General features: G+C 35.8%; 1 protein-coding gene across 1 annotated transcript in view; it reads left to right on the plus strand.

Moving 5' to 3' along the window:
• Positions 1–16571, plus strand: part of ATP10A (ATPase phospholipid transporting 10A (putative)) — a 230865-nt gene that overhangs the window by 175097 nt on the left and 39197 nt on the right. The window contains 1 exon segment of the mRNA XM_074213723.1: positions 11495–11580. Within this exon segment, the coding sequence (XP_074069824.1) occupies positions 11495–11580 (86 nt within the window).

A 16571-nucleotide genomic window follows, 5' to 3' on the forward strand; every position in this document is an offset into this window, starting at 1 on the left:
GAGACAAAGTATCCTAACATTCCTGAGTCATGTAAAGTTAGAACAAATAACAAAGATATTTTAAACACTAACTACATTATCTGCCAAGTGTAATATTAATACACTATGGAAATCACCTCCTTCATGGAAATCCTGGATTATATATTTATGAGTTCCTTCCCTTTTTTTTTTTTTTTTTTTTTTTTTTTAGTTTTTGCAAGGCAAATGGGGTTAAGTGGCTTGCCCAAGGCCACCCAGCTAGGTAATTATTAAGTGTCTGAGACTGGATTTGAACCCAGGTACTCCTGACTCCAAGGCCGGTGCTTTATCCACTACACCACCTAGCCGCCCCTCCTTCCCTTTTAAAAAAGTAATATATCCACCTCTTGATGATTCACAAAGCTTTTAAATAAACATATTACTCCTGAAATTTTTGTATTATTAAGGAAATAGAATATGAGCCTGTTGTAGCCAAAAAAATAAAGATACTGTTTTTAATTAAGTTTTTAAAATAGACTTGAAAATTCTCTTTGAAATTAATGATATTCTTGTATGATTATCCCTTCCATATTGTACCTTTCCATATCATGGTTTTAATATTTAGTGAGTTGACATAAGAAAGTAAAGAAAAATTTGGGGGGAGTTTTGTGAAAGTATTGGTACATATAAAGATCAACTGAAACATGCTAAAAGTTTAAAAATTCAGAAATGCATAAAATATATGTATAGTATTATGTAATATCAACCCAAATTTTACAATAAAGTAAGTAAATACTCCAAAAAGGGAAAAGAAAACAATTCAGAATTCTTCTCTGGTACGAAGGGAAGGCCAAAAAATGTTATGTGGATTTTCCAGATGGCAGGGTTGCTGTGAAGGGATAACTGTATGTGGTATGTTATGTTTTTATATACATAATACACTGCACCTTGTGGAGAAACTTGCTATATATAGTTACCTTTTCCAATGTATCAAAGAAAATATTACATTTGTAATAGTGTTATAATAACTAGCTAAGATTAATATTAACTATATACAGATTTGTTTAATGTTATTTTTAATCACTATACTTTTTATTGTTTTCAGAAACTTAATATAAGCCAAATATATGAAAAAAAGAAAATAATTTTTGACTAGATTTTAGTGAAGAAAATGTGACTATAAAACTTAGAAATGAAAATGAGATCAAAAGTAGGGATGAATCTTCTGAATAGGTTGCTGGATAGTACAGTGGATGGAGGGCCAAGCCTGGAATCAGGAAGACTTGAGTTTAAATTCAATCTCAGACCTTGGGTAAGTCAGTTAAGCGTTGCCTACTTCAATTTCCTCACTTGTAAAATGGGAATAATATTTGTAAAATACTTTACAAACCTTAAAGTATTTTTAAAATGCTAGTTTTTATTAACTTCAAACAAATGAACTATAGTTCCATATAATTACAAAACATTATCAGTTCATAAATATAATAACCCTCTGAGCTAGCATTCCTTTTTCATTGATGATGAAATTCTGGCTCAGAAAAGTGACAGTAAAATAACAAATAGCAAAGCTACAGTTCATACTAAGGTTTTCTGACTCAAAGTCTAGTGCTCATCCAATTACACCCATCTTCCATCCAAGAGCTTACATTCTAGAAGAGGGAGGAACATATACACAGTCACTGGCAAGACAAGACAGCAAAACTTTATTGTTTCGTTATACATATATATATATATATATATATATATATATATATATATATATATATATATACACATACACACTAAGTGCTAGGGATGCACATATAAACAAAGAATAGAAACTGCCTTTAAGAAACTTACATTCTAATGAAGAAAGTCAATTCAAAAAAAATGAAATGTGGGGGGGAAGGACAGTAACAGTTTGAAGGGAATATTGAATAATAAAATCTGAAGAAGAAGCACAAGCAGGAAAAGAATCAAATTTGCTCAACCTAAGACCTCCCTCAAAATTGTAGCCCCCCCACCAGAAGAATCTCATCCATAGGAGAAGAAGGCAGCATGGTGATGAAAAGTTCTAGTGCACAAAAATAGTTGAGTCATGGTGGTGAAGTTTACAGTCAGAAAAAAAGAGATAAATAAATAAATGGAATGTAATTGGAAGGGAGAGTGTTATCAAGTAGTGAAGACTAAATAGAGGAAGTAGAATTTGAGCTGAACTTTGAAGGAAGATAAGAATTCAGGACAACTGGGGATGAAGAGAAAATACATTAATTGGTTGGTGCCTATTCTTCTCAAAGAGGTGTAAAATGGCATCATTCTGTTAGGATCAAGTTATAGACCCATAAGAGCTTAGAATTCTCTACTACAAATAGGAGTGGTTTTTGCAAATGCACAAAGATGAGAATTAAGATTTTGAGTCTAGAGACCAAATAGTACTTAAATTTTGCTAGAATATACAATGCATGAAGGAGAATAATATAAAATAAGGTTGCAAATGCCATGGTAAAGAGGACCCTTTAATACCAGATTAAGAAATACTGTATTTTATACTGAAAACAAATAGGAATCCATTATATGTTTCTAGGCAATTAGATGGAATTGTGTTAAGCTTAGAGTCCAGAAGACTAATTTTCGTGATTTCAAATCTGGCTTCAGGCTCTTAACTGTGTGAGCTTGGGCAGGTTATGTCCCCTCTGTGCTTCTGTATTCTTCTAAATAGGAAATTGCTATCCTAGATAAATTTAAGGCCCCTCTTAGTTCTCTTGCTATGAATGGCCTAAAGTCTACTCTAGAGTATAAATGAATGTTTTACCAATGTGTAAAATTGGGAGGAATGAAATATATAATCTAACTGGCTTGAATTGAATATTTTATGCATTTCTGAGTTCCTAAACTTTTTGTTTATTTCTATGGCCTTCACATGTCACCTAAGATTAAAATATTGAAAAGGGGTGAGGCCAAATCATTGGGTTGAATTGAGAGAACAGGGAGGCAGAGAAATAGATATTAGAGGCTGCAGATATTAGAGGCTTCATCTTTAGATGAAGAATGGAGTGAGTAGGATTGAGGCAGGTGAAGTGATAGGGCAGGAGCTTATTTAAAATCAGGGAAAGGAATTCAGAGAGATCAGAGGAGAGACATTGAAAGGGTTTTGAGATATATCACTAGTCTTGTAGGGGAATTATGTATAACAAAGATGGAAGATAAAGATCATAAAAGTTAAAGATTGAACTGGGACCTCAAGTCATTCTTGGAGATAACAATTTGGATATTGAATTTCCCCAATTATGAGGTGAAGTTTGGGATAGAGAGGAAAATTGAATCAGATACTGAATTGTTTGAAACAAGAGAGAGAGAGTACCATAACAACACAGACCTAGAAAGGCTAATAAAGGCAGATGAATTGAGGGTTTTTTGGGTTTTTTTTTAATATTAGAAAGGTTTTATTTATTTTGTGTTTTACAGTTTTTCTCCCAATCTTGTTTCCCTCCCCCCACCCCCCACAGAAGGTAGTTTGCTAGTCTTTACATAATTCCTATAGTATTCCCTTTACCTAAGTCCCATAATTCCCTATTGATCTAAGTTGAATGTGACAAGAGAGAAATCCTATCCTTAAGGAAGAAGTATATAGTATGACATATAGTAGAATTACATAATAAAACATTTTTTTAAAAAATTAAAGGTAAGGGGCAGCTAGGTGGTATAGTAGATAAAGCACCAGCCCTGGATTCAGGAGTACCTGGGTTCATATCAGGCCTCAGACACTTAATAATTACCTAGCTGTGTGGCCTTGGGCAAGCCACTTAACCCCATTTGCCTTGCAAAAAAAAATTAAAGGTAATAGTCCCTGGTCTTTGTTCAAACTCCACAATTCTTTCTCAGGGTATAGAAGGCTTACTCTGTCACAGATTCCCCAAAATTGTGCCTGATTATTGCCCTGTTGGTATAAGCAAGTCCATTAAGATTGATCATCACTCCCATGTTGCTGTTAGGGTGTATAATGTTCTTCTGGTTCTGCTCATCTCGCTCAGCATCAGTTTATGCAAATCCTTCCAGGCTTCCCTGCATTCCCATCCCTCCTGGGTTCTAATAGAACAATAGTGTTCCATCACGTACATATACCACAGTTTGTTAAGCCATTTCCCAATTGATGGACATTCTGTCAGTTTCCATTTCTTTGCCACCACAAACAGAGTTGCTATGAACATTTTTGTCCAGGTGATGTTATATATATGTGTGTGTATATATATATATATATATATATATATATATATATATGTATATATATATATATATATATATATATATATATATAAAACTAGCAAGATGCAACAGAAAGAGCTAGAAAGAGAAATCCCATTCAAAGTAACCTCAGACAATATAAAATACCTGGGAGTCTACCTGTCAAAGTAGACTCAGAAACTTTCTGAAAACAATTAAAAAAACACTTCTCACACAAATAAAATCAGACTTCAATAACTGGACAAATATCAGTTGCTCATGGATAGGCCAAGCAAATATAATAAAAATGACAATTCAACCAAAATTAAACTACTTGTTTAGTTCCCTACCAATCAAAATTCCAAAAAATTACTTCAATAAGAAAAAAATTGTAAATAAATTCATATGGAGAAATAAAAAGTCTAGAATATCCAGGGATTTAATGAAAAAAAGTACAAAAGAAGGTGGCTTAGCCCTAGCAGATCTAAAATTATATTAAAGCATCCATTATCAAAACTGTATTGGCTAAGAAATAGAATGGTGGATCAGTGGAATAGGCTAGGTGCAGTAGCAGGAAATGATTATAGTAATCTGCTGTTTGATAAACCCAGCTATTGAACTGAGTTTTAAATAAAGAGATGTTTTAGAATCAATGGTGGATCTAGCTAGCAGTAATAATTAATAATTTAATATATATTTGAATATAGTATAAATGTATGGCTGTGTATATACACCATAAATAAAAATATTAATATTATTTAGTCATTTTTCAGTCACATCCAACTCTTCATGACTCCATTTGGGTGTTTCTTGACAAAGATACTGGAATGGTTTGTTATTTTCTTTTCTTGAACATTTTATAGATAAGGAAACTGAGGCAAACATGGCTAAGTGACTTGTTCAGGTTCACACAGCTAGTAAGTGTTTGAAACCAGATTTGTACCCAGAAAAAAGGAGTCTTCTTGACTCCAGGCCAGGCACTCTTTCCATTGTGCCACCTAACTACTTATTAATAATAATTGCTAAGATTTATATAGTGCTTCCTGTTTGACAAGCACTGGTCTAAACATTTCACCATCATTGTCTCATATGATCCTCACAACAATCCTTGGAGATAGATATTATTGTTATCTCCATTTTACAGATTAAGTGACTTAGCAGAAAGTCATATAGCTAGTAAGTGTCCCTCACCAGGTGTGAACTCAGGTCTTCTGACTGCAGAACAATTGCAAATTAAAGGCCAGGAAGTGACAATGAAAAGCAAGAAGTGTGTCAACTCTTCTTTTTTGCTGTGGTGTGTGAATTCTTGAATTCTTCCAGAAAAGGAAAAATCAGAACACAAGAGGGTGACTAGGGATCTTCTTGAAAGAGCTGCATTCCAGAACCCAGAAAATGGAAAAATTTTTGCAGGAACTAGATGTAGAATGGAGGATTTGTTAGTGACGGAGCAGGGGTTTCAGAGAATACAGAGGAAGATTTGACTCAAGAATCGTAAAAAAATATTTTCCCACCCCTGTTAAAAACTAAATTAAAATTAAATTAAAACATTTTATTGGGATGAACTGCTTATTTAAACAGTTAGGAAATGAAATTATTGTCTTCAGCATTGCTGTTCCAGACACCAGCAAATTATTTGTGACTATGCCTCAATTCTAATTAACTAAAAGGCATTTTATTCTAAATACTTAATTGCCAGTCTATATCAATGTCTCTACTGTAATATAGAAACCTTGGAGTTTCTGATGTGTTTCATTAAATACATACTTCCTTCTTCATTATTTTTTATCTCCCCAAATATCATCTCATACTGAATGTATATATGTGTACGTGTCTTTGTGTATGGATATGTGTCTTAAACCGAAAATACTACTGAAATAAATTTACTGCTAAAATATTTTCAGAATATTCAACAATTCAACTTTTTCCTTTGACAATCTTCATTTTGATTAATATTTATTTGTTATATAAATGAAATTCTGTAAGCCTATATCAATTAACCATCTGCAATGGATAAGACATATGCATAATTTTTTGAAGATATAATTATTCATTCTTGAAGCTTACCTACTATAGGACAGATAAGCAAGAACTTTTCAAAACATTTGAAAGCTACACCTATTTATCCCGGATTGCATACAGGCATATACAATACCTATTTTACAAATAGGTATATTTTTGGTGACAGCCTACATATATCATGTCTTTTCTGTTAGATTACAGACTCAAGGTCAAATCACCAATAGGGTCTTCAAATATATTTGAACAAACTAGAAAATGTCTTTAGGGAAGACCCTTGAAACAAGGATGAGTAACTTAAATTCCATGTTAAAAAGTAATACAAAGGGGGCGGAGCCAAGATGGCGACAAGAAGGGATCAAGTCTTAGGAGCTCTCTGACAAAATTCATCAGCTAAGGACTCTAACTAAACTTTCAAGACAGAACCCACAAAGGGACCCAGTGAGGCAGTTCTCCTACTCAAGGTAACCTGGAAAAGAGCAGAAAGGCTCTGCTCCCCAGGGTCAGAGAGGCAGCCTGCCCGAGGGGTGGCCCACCAGAGCCAAAGAACCTCAGCCTTCCAGAGGCAGCCCCAGGGCACTGGGGGTCTCAGCTCACAGCAGCGGGGGAGTCTCTTGAGCTGCACCCCAGGGAGCACCGGGCACAAAGTGGAAGAACAGAGGGGGACCTCTGCCAGAGAGCACGTAGAGCCTAGCCCTCAGGGCACACAGAGAGCAGCTTGGTCTTTCCTCAGCCTAGACCCTGAAACAGAAGCAGGTGGAGCCTGTAAGCAGGAGCCCCCAGGGCATGAGCCCATTGAGCTGAGGGAGGGGAGTGAAGAGAGACTACTGAGCTCTGTCCTCTGCCCCTGAAACAGGACTCTGGGGCTCTGACCACATTCAGATCCTGACCATAGTCTAGGCCCCCCCCATAGAACAGCAGCCCCACTCCCACATCAGCCCCTTGGAAGAGGGGGGCGCTTATGGTCATTCACAGATCAGGAGGGAGGACAGAGCCTCACACACTGAGACCCTTGTGGGAGTGTCCCAAAAGCTCAAGAAGCACCCCCTAACCAGGCCCAGGCTGGGAAAATGAGCAAGCAGAGAAACAAAAAGAAGACTATTGAGAAATATTTCACAAATGAGCTCAAGAAAGACCAAAATACTCAGTCTGAAGATGAGGAAGCACAAGCTCCTGCATCTAAAGACTCCAACAAAAACAGAAATTGGGCTCAGGCTATGATAGAGCTCAAAAAAGACTTTGAAAATCAAATGAGGGAGTTGGAAGAAAAACTGGGAAAAGAAAGGAGAGAGATGCAGGAAAAACATGAAAATGAAGTCAACAGCTTAGTCAAGGAAATCCAAAAAAATGCTGAAGAAAATAGCATGCTAAAAACCAGCTTAGGTCAAATGGATAGAACAGTTCAAAAAGTTATTGAGGAGAAGAATGCTTTAAAAAGCAAAATTGGCCAGATGGAAAAAGAGATAAGAAAACTCTCTGAGGAGAACAAATCCTTCAGACAAAGAATAGAATTCAGGGAGATTGATGAATTTAACAGAAATCAGGAATCAATACTTCAAAACCAAAAAAAAATGAAAAATTAGAAGAAAATGTGAAATATCTCATTGAAAAAACAACTGATATGGAAAACAGACTTAGGAAAGATAATTTAAAAATTATTGGAATACCTGAAAGTCATGATCAGGAAAAGAGCCTTGACATAATTTTCAAAGAATTACTACAGGAAAATTGCGCTGATATTCTAGAAGCAGAGGGCAAAATAGAAATGGAGAGAATCCACTGATCCCCCAAGAAAGAGATCCCAAAAAACAACCCCTAGGAATATTATAGCCAAGTTCCAGAACTCCCAAGTCAAAGAGAAAATATTACAAGCAGCCAGAAGGACACAATTCAAATATAGTGGAGCTGCAGTCAGGATCACACAGGACTTAGCAGCAGCTACATTGGAAGCTCGTAGGGCTTGGAATACAATATACCAGAAGGCAAGAGAGCTTAGAATGCAGCCAAGAATGAACTACCCAGCAAGGCTGAATGTCCTCTTCCAGGGAAAAAGATGGGCTTTCAATGAACCAGGGGAATTTCAAATGTTCCTTTTGGAATGGCCAGAGCTGAACAGAAGGTTTGATCTTCAGATACAGGACTCAGGTGAAGCATGGAGATTGGAGGAGAGGGGGGAAATATGAGGGACTTAATGAGGATGAACTGCATGTATTCCTGCATAGAAAAATGACACTGATAATACTCATATGAACCTTCTCAGTTAATAAAGCCGGTAGAGAGAGCTTTTATAGTTGAAGCACAGGAGAAAGCTGAATTCGAAGATAAAATATGGTGTAAAAATGGAGTCAATAGAAAAAAGGGAAATGGAATGGGAGAAAGAAAAAGGAGAGGGGGAATAGTGCAAGATATTTCACATAAGATTTTTTTTTCTTACAATGAGCTATTGCAATGATATGGAAGGGGGGAGGCAAGGGGGAATGAGGGAACCTTTGCTCTCATCAGAGATGGCTAGGAGAGGAAACAGCAAATATACTCAATGGGGTATAGACATCTGGAGTAAGAAGGAGGGGGGGAGCAGGGGGAAGGGGTGGGGATGTGAATAAAGGAGGAGAGGATGGACCATGGGGGGAGAGTGGCCAGATATAACACATTTTCTTTCTTACTTCTTGCAAGGGGCTGGGAATGGAAGGCCTGCTCAGGACCACAGGGCCAGGTGGATTCTGGGCCTAAGGGGTGGTATGGGGGCTCAGGGCTTCTTGGCCCAGGGACCAGGGATCTGTCTGCTGTGCCACTCAGCTACCCTACAGCAGAGTCATAGTGAAAGGAGAGAGAAAATAGAGTACATGGTAGTGGAGAAATAAGAAAGGAGGGAGTTGCGATCAGCAATGGCAAGGGTGGAAAAATATGGAAATAACTTTTGTGATGGACTTATCATAAAGAATGAGATCCACCCATGACAGAGTTGTTGGTGTTGGAACAAAGACTCAATAACATTTTTTGTTATGATTATTTGGGGGAGGGTGCAGGGCAAGTAGGGCTGGATGGCCTGCCTGGGGCCACATAGCGGGGTGATCTTTGGGTGTCTGGGGCCGGAGTTGGACCCAGGTGCTCCTGGCTCAAGGGCCAATGCTCTGTCTGCCACCCATCCACCCCTACTATTATTACTATTTTATTTTATTTTGGGTCTTTTTTTCTTTCTTTTTTTTGGTTTTTGCAGGGCAGTGGGGATCAGGGTGGCTTGCATGTGACACGGCTGGGTGATTGTTGGGTTTACAAGGCTGGATGTGGACTCAGGTGCTCATGGCTCCAGGGCTGTTGCTTCATCCATTGCACCACCTGGCCATACCTACAATTATTACTATTATTATTTTTTTATTTTAATTTTTTTCCTCTCCCCTTTACTTTTTTTGCCCAAACAAGTCTATCTATATTCATGGGGGAGGAGGAGGGGTATTTTGTTTACTTGTAAACAAGAATATTTTACTAATGTAAAAAAAAAACATTTGTACAAAATGAGAATAAAAAAATAAATTTAAAAGAAAAAATAAAAATAAAAAAGTAATACAAAGCCAGAAAAGGACTGAGGAATAGAACAAAATTTAAGCAGCAAAGGGAAACTTATAGCGGTTGTACCAGTAGGTCTTTAACTAACCTATACTTTAGTGAATTGTTCATGGATGATGGTGGAAAATGAATTATTTAATTGCCTAGTATTTTGTAATTAAGTGCTTTTTTGTACATTATTTCATTATTTCTTTGGGACAGCACTGTAGGATGCAAGATGAGAAAATTTAATTTCCATTTTAGACAACTTTTAGAGAAGAAAGAGAACAGATTCTCCCTACTCCTAATCTATAAACATGTTTATCTCCATATAATGAGGCAGAATGAACAGACTTTAAAATTCATTTTTTTAAAAAATTCATTTGAAAGAAAATTATTTAAAACCTTAAATAATTCTTTCAATTCATACCCTCCATATCTTTCTTCTTTTTCCTCAATCCTACTTGAAGCCCCATATACATCAATCTATCTAGAAAAATTTAGGAAATGTCACAAGGTGGAACTTGATGAACCCCATAGGGTCCTTCAAATTCTATAAATTCTGATTGTTATTAAATAAGTCATTGAGAGATTTAAAGGCATATAAAATAACCAAATCTTGGGAAAGTTTTTATCCAATGAACATAGAAATTGTATAAATACTTTCTTTTTAAACAAATATACACTTACTGAGGATCATATCTATTGGAATGATTACTGAATTGAAAACAAAAAGACATGGGTTTGAATATTATTTGTGTCTCTTACCCTGTGTGAACTTTATGTAGGTTTCAACACCAACCTAAGGTCTGATTTCTAATTTCTAAAATGATGGGATTGGAGTATCACCTACTCTGAGCACTTAGTCTGAGATAATATACATGTAAAATTGCTTTGTAAATTTGAAAGAATCAGATAGTCATGTTATTATTATTATCCAATTGTGTCTGCAGTGTGTACCACTTAGTACAGTATTCTGAGCTTTAACAGTGCCAGAGTACCAGAGGTTTAACGAAAACAAGGAACTTTTTTTAAACCATTCTATGTAGAGCTCAAATGTGAACAAAGAATTTTTCTAAAATTTTGCAAAGAGGAGAGGCATTGTTACCATTTAATTTAGGAAAGAAATGACTTGAAAGGAGAACCCATTTCATGAAACTTTTGCTAATAATGATAATGTAAAGTTGATGACAGCTGGAAGGCACATTGGACTTGGAATCAGGAAAATTTGACTTCAGATACAGTCTCATATGCTTACTAACTGGCCAAGTCATTTAACCCCTTTTTGCATCAGTTCCTCATGTATAAAATGGGGACACATTGGTGAAGAAAATAGCAAACCACTCCAGCATGTTTGCTAAGAAAACACTATGGATAAGTCCATAAAGTTACAAAGAATTGCATTCAACTACAGGACAGTGAATGTAAACATAAATCAAGAAACATTTATTAAGTACCTACTGTTTTCAAAATCTTTGAAGCTAATATTTTGCACCCAGCTGCACTCCTTTGTATTTCTCCATTATGCCCTGCTTTTCTACCCCCAATTCCAGCTATTATTTTATTTTCCTCTTTCCATTATCCATTCCTTGAGAGCAGAAACTTTCTTTTTCCTCATTCGATACAAATAGGAACACATAATAGGCGCTTAATAAATGCTTATTAACTGATTAGAACATTAGATTAGGAGAATTAGTTTCTTTTTCTTTAATAAAACAGATGACTATAATTAGTCTTTACTCAGATAAATCTAATGTACAAAATTTTATAATTCTAGGATGCTGAATTCAATCCCTTGAAGTTCACCAGTATAATCGAATGTGAGAAGCCAAATAATGACCTAAGTAGGTTTCGAGGTAACATGTGAGTATTTCAATCAACTTGTTGTCTATCTTTTTTTTATATAGAATTCAAGCCACTAAAATGATTCACTTCACAGACTTGGATTGTCTCTCCTATCTATAGTTCTCAAGAACATTTAAGCTTATTGTCATATCATTGTCTTTTAGTGAATTTAGCCTTAATTTACTGATCAAAGACATCATCCAAAAGATACTGCTAAATTTCATCATCATAAGAGTAATTGTTTTATAAAGAAGACTGATTTTTATTTTTCTGAAGGTTTCAGATCATCAGAGTTGGAGGGTTTTTTGGGGTTGTTTTTTTTGTTTTTGTTTTTGTTTTTGTTTTTGTTTTTTTTGCTGGAGGGTATTTGGACCTTGAGTTGAGTAAGGAAAGGGAAAGTTCTGATGTCCTTCTCATACTGGGAATCTCAACATCCTGAGAAAGGGCATTTGCCTGTGGATATCGATTTCATCATCTTATCATTAGTGACTTTAGTCTGAGTTTAGCTAAGTGTAATCAAATCTTTTCAAATTTTCTGGAATTCTGTTTTCTCATCTGTAAATTGTGGGGGCTGAATTTTGTCAAGTCCCTTCTGGTGATAAAGAATCCACTTCATCCCCAGGACTTGGCACTTTGGGGGGCTTTACAGATAATTAGGGTCTGAAAATCTTGAATGATACATGGTAATTTTAGAATGATAGAACTAGACTTGTGAGAGACTTGTATTTAACTCCTGTCACTGATAATTACCAGTCAAGTGACCATACACAAGATATTTAATCTCTAATTTGTAAAATAAGGATCCATGTAGTATATATTTCACAGGATGTTGTGAGGTTCAAATTGGATAATCTATGTAAAGTGATTTGTGAAACTACCCTCCTCAGTGCCACCTAATTCTCAGCTCACCCACTTCCTTAGATTATTCCCAGTAATAGAAATCTTTCCGAGTTCAGAATGATATATATATATATATATATGTATATATATATATATATATATATATTTCCTAGATATAACTTATATGGCATTTGTTTTGTTTAACTATGAATATTCTTCCAAGGAGTTTCCTGCCTTCCTTCTCCCCCTACTTAGTAGGGGTAAGCAGGAGATAAAATTTACTTTTGTTATTTAGGGAAAAAATTTTACTTGCTAGACTTTCTCAAATACTTCTCCTTGCCTCAATTCCTTTCCTATCATCCTTCTCCAGTATCATACTGTCTAAATACATTTTCTCTAAAAATGTTTGCTGCTGATTACATTTGGATACTACTTTATGGTTTGAAAAGCACGCTATATGGATTATCTTATTTAATCCTCAAAACAACTCTGGGATATGGATACTATTATTATCTGTTTCCATTTTACCAATAAGAAAAATAAGGTTGATATATAGGTTAAGTGACTTGCCCAGAGTCACACAACTCATAATGGTGAAAGACAAGTTTTGAACTCATCCCTTTTTTGACTCCAGGCCCAACATTTTTATACACTATACCAGAGGTTTCAAACATGATCCAGTACAGCTTGACACTAATCCACATTGAGAAATTTGAGGAATTGGGAATTATAGTCATTGTCAATAGTAATTATTTAACAAAATAAACGAAAAGGTAATAGAACATAGATAATATTAATATGAAGCCTTCTCAGTCAATATACCCTCACAGGGATCTTTGTGAAAGATTTAGTGGCTCTGGTTTCTACTTGAGTATAAGACAACTGCACTATACTTCCTACTTCACACATTTACAAACACAGACATTATTATAGAACAAGATAGGATTGTAGAGATTATCTTGCCCAGACTTGTCATTTTACAGATAGGGAAACTGAGCTTGCATTTTAGGGCTCTGCCTTTCCTATGAAGATGCCACATTTTTTTAGGGTTTCACAAGGTAAACGGGATTAAGTGGCTTGCCCAAGGCTAGGTAATTATTAAGTGTCTGAGACCGGATTTGAACCCAGGTACTCCTGACTCCAGGGCCGGTGCTTTATCCACTATGCCACCTAGCCACCCCAGGATGCCACATTTCTTAGAGTTGAATAGACTCCCCTAACATCCTTATCTTTTACTACAAACCTGAGTATATCAAGAAACCAGTCATATTTTTATTACACTTTCTTAGCCAGTCTTGTAATACAAATAAGATTTTTTTTTAAAAAGATAAGGCTATTCCATCAGACAGCTAGATTGTACAACTCTGGGCTTGGAATTAGGAAGATTCATCTTCCTGAGTTCAAAGATGCTCAGATACTTATTAACTGTATGACCCTGGGCAAGTCACTTCACCCTGTTGTCTTCAGGTTCCTCATCTGTCTATAAAATGATCTGGGGGAGGAAAGGGAAAACCAATCTAGTATCTTTGTAAAGAAAACCCCAAATTCGCTCAAAATGATCAGATACAACTGAAACAACTAAAAATCAAAAACAAGGCTATTCATCACACACAAACCCTAATACTTTGTTTTATTTTTGTTTTTCCTGTTGCATTGTTTTTTGAGGACCTATAATTTGCATTGCTTTAACTGCTGAGACTTTTTACTACTTGAAGGCATCATAACCTTGATCTCAAAAAACTTGACAATAAAAACCATATGCAAATTTTCAGAATGAAAACAAGTTTCATAGACAACTGAGATTGTGTAAATACAAAACAAAGAGTTTTACTTCTAAATCTTGCTAAACTAAATATAAAATATAAAAAATTAAAGTGTAACTAGAAAAATCAATGTACTTTAATACAACAATATTAAGATGTAATTACACTGACATCTGTACCATCATTAAAAATAAACTGCCTAATTTTATTAAAAATTTAAAGGCATTTTAAACATATTTTGCAATAGTGAAATAGTACTTTCAAAGTTGTCAATTGCAAAACTGAGTTAATTCTTTTTCATTCTACCCCACTCCAAGCATGAGCATGAATCCACATACATCAATTGCTTGTTATAAATTAAGTTTTCAAACTGCAAGTCAATTTTTACTTTTCCTTTCAGGCCTGTGGAATGTATTAAAGATGATTGGATTAAATTCATGGGTAATTAATAGGTTCGTTCTAAGTCTTTTTCTAGATTCTTCCATCAGCTTCTGCTTAGCATATGACTGTTTCCCAACTGAAAACATTTCTTTTTAGAGGGAACAATATACTCAATGGGGTCATATAACAATAGAGTTAATGACTTCCCACACAACTAGGCAATTATTAACTATCTGAGGTCACATTTGAACTCAGATCCTCCTGACTCCAGTGTCAGTGCTCTATCCACTGCACCACCTGGCTGCTCCTGGCAGTCAGTTTTCTTGATAATTTCTTGAAAGATACTCTTTTTTGATCATGGGTTTCTGGCAGTCTAAATAATCTTAAATTACATCTTCTGGATCTATTTTTCTAGTTCAGTTGTTCTTACAGTGAGGTATTTTGCATATTCTATTTTTCATTCTTTGATTTTGCTTGAGTGGCTCCTGATGCTTCATAGTTATTAACTTCCATTTGCCCAGTTCTAGATTTAAAGAATTATTTCCTTCAATTAGTTTTTGAATTTCCTTTTCCAGTTGCCAATTCAACTTTTCAAGTTGTTTTCTTTAGTCAATTTTTGTCCTTTCTTTTCCAAAATATCCACTCTCTGTTGCATCTTTCTCCTTTTTTAACCAAGTTTTCTTCTACTTCTTATTTGATTTTTAAAATCCTTTTTGAGCCCTTCCTAGAAGGCTTTTGGGGACTGAAACCAATCATGTAGGAATTTTTACATGATTGTTCTCTTTTGAGTTTGTGTTTTGATATTACCTGTTACTATAGTAGCTTTCTGTCACCTGTTTTGTGACTTTTCAAATTTAGTTCTGCTCTTGGAGTACAAGGTGCACCTTACCAAGGTTCTTGTGTTAGGGACCAGAGACCCAGTCTCTGACTTTTCTGTACCTGGTCTTAGGTGCTGGTGACCTGGCCTATTATGCTGGGGCTTCTGGGACTGTCAGTTTACCTGCTGCCCTGGGGCCTATTAAACATGTCAACTAAATGCTCATGCCTTCAGCAATGGTACATGTTTACTACTGGCATACCAGACCACAATTGAGGACCCTCAGCTGCCGATCTGTGTGGTGACTAGGAGTCTCCCATGGGCTCACCTGGGCATTGTCTACACTAGGTTCTCCTTTTACCCATGACCTTTCCTGAAATCCTTCTAAGTTATCTTAAACTGGAAAATTGTTTCATTCTACCTTTTTGTAGATTTTGTCACTCCAGAGTTCCTTTAACAGGGGTGGGGAACCTCCAAACTGAGGAGCACATTGGTCTGGTAATGCCAAGGCAACCAGAGGTGGAACTCGAATTCAATAAATCTAGTAACTTTTTAGGGGTGAATTAATTAAATATTTTACCAGATATTTGACTCAGAAGCTAAGACGTTATAAAAAGAACTGAAGTTGTTTGGAAGCAGAAAAATACAAGCATGACAGCAAAGTGGAAGGTGCCAGAAACTTTTTAAGAATAATGAAGGTGGGGGGCGGCTAGGTGGTGCAATGAATAGAGCACTGGCCTTGGAGTCAGGAGTACCTGGGTTCAAATCGGACCTCAGACACTTAATAATTACCTAGCTGTGTGGCCTTGGGCAAGACACTTAGCCCAATTGCCTTGAAAAAAATTTAAAAAAAAGAATAATAAAAGGAGAAGCAAAATAAGAAGAGTCTACTACGATGCTACCCCTAGTCCTTAATTATAAGATTTATGAGTATGTCAGTTCATGAGACAAGTGGCAAGAAAAATCTAAAGGCATGAGTCAAGCAGAGGAACTTCCATCATGAAAGGATAGGAGATAGAGATTAGAATATAAATTGATGCCATTTTCTGCTTTGTGGTATTTGATGGAGTAAACACCATGGAAAGTATGGGAATGCCTAATCCTTGGTTCTTATTGTGAGGATCAGTCTACTGGCTTACAATTCTTAAAAAATACACTCTCTAATAGTCCCTGAACAATGAGCTTACATTTTAGAGTAACAATAACTA

This window comes from Macrotis lagotis, chromosome 1 (genome assembly GCF_037893015.1).
Source record: "Macrotis lagotis isolate mMagLag1 chromosome 1, bilby.v1.9.chrom.fasta, whole genome shotgun sequence".
Classification (NCBI taxonomy): domain Eukaryota; kingdom Metazoa; phylum Chordata; class Mammalia; order Peramelemorphia; family Peramelidae; genus Macrotis; species Macrotis lagotis.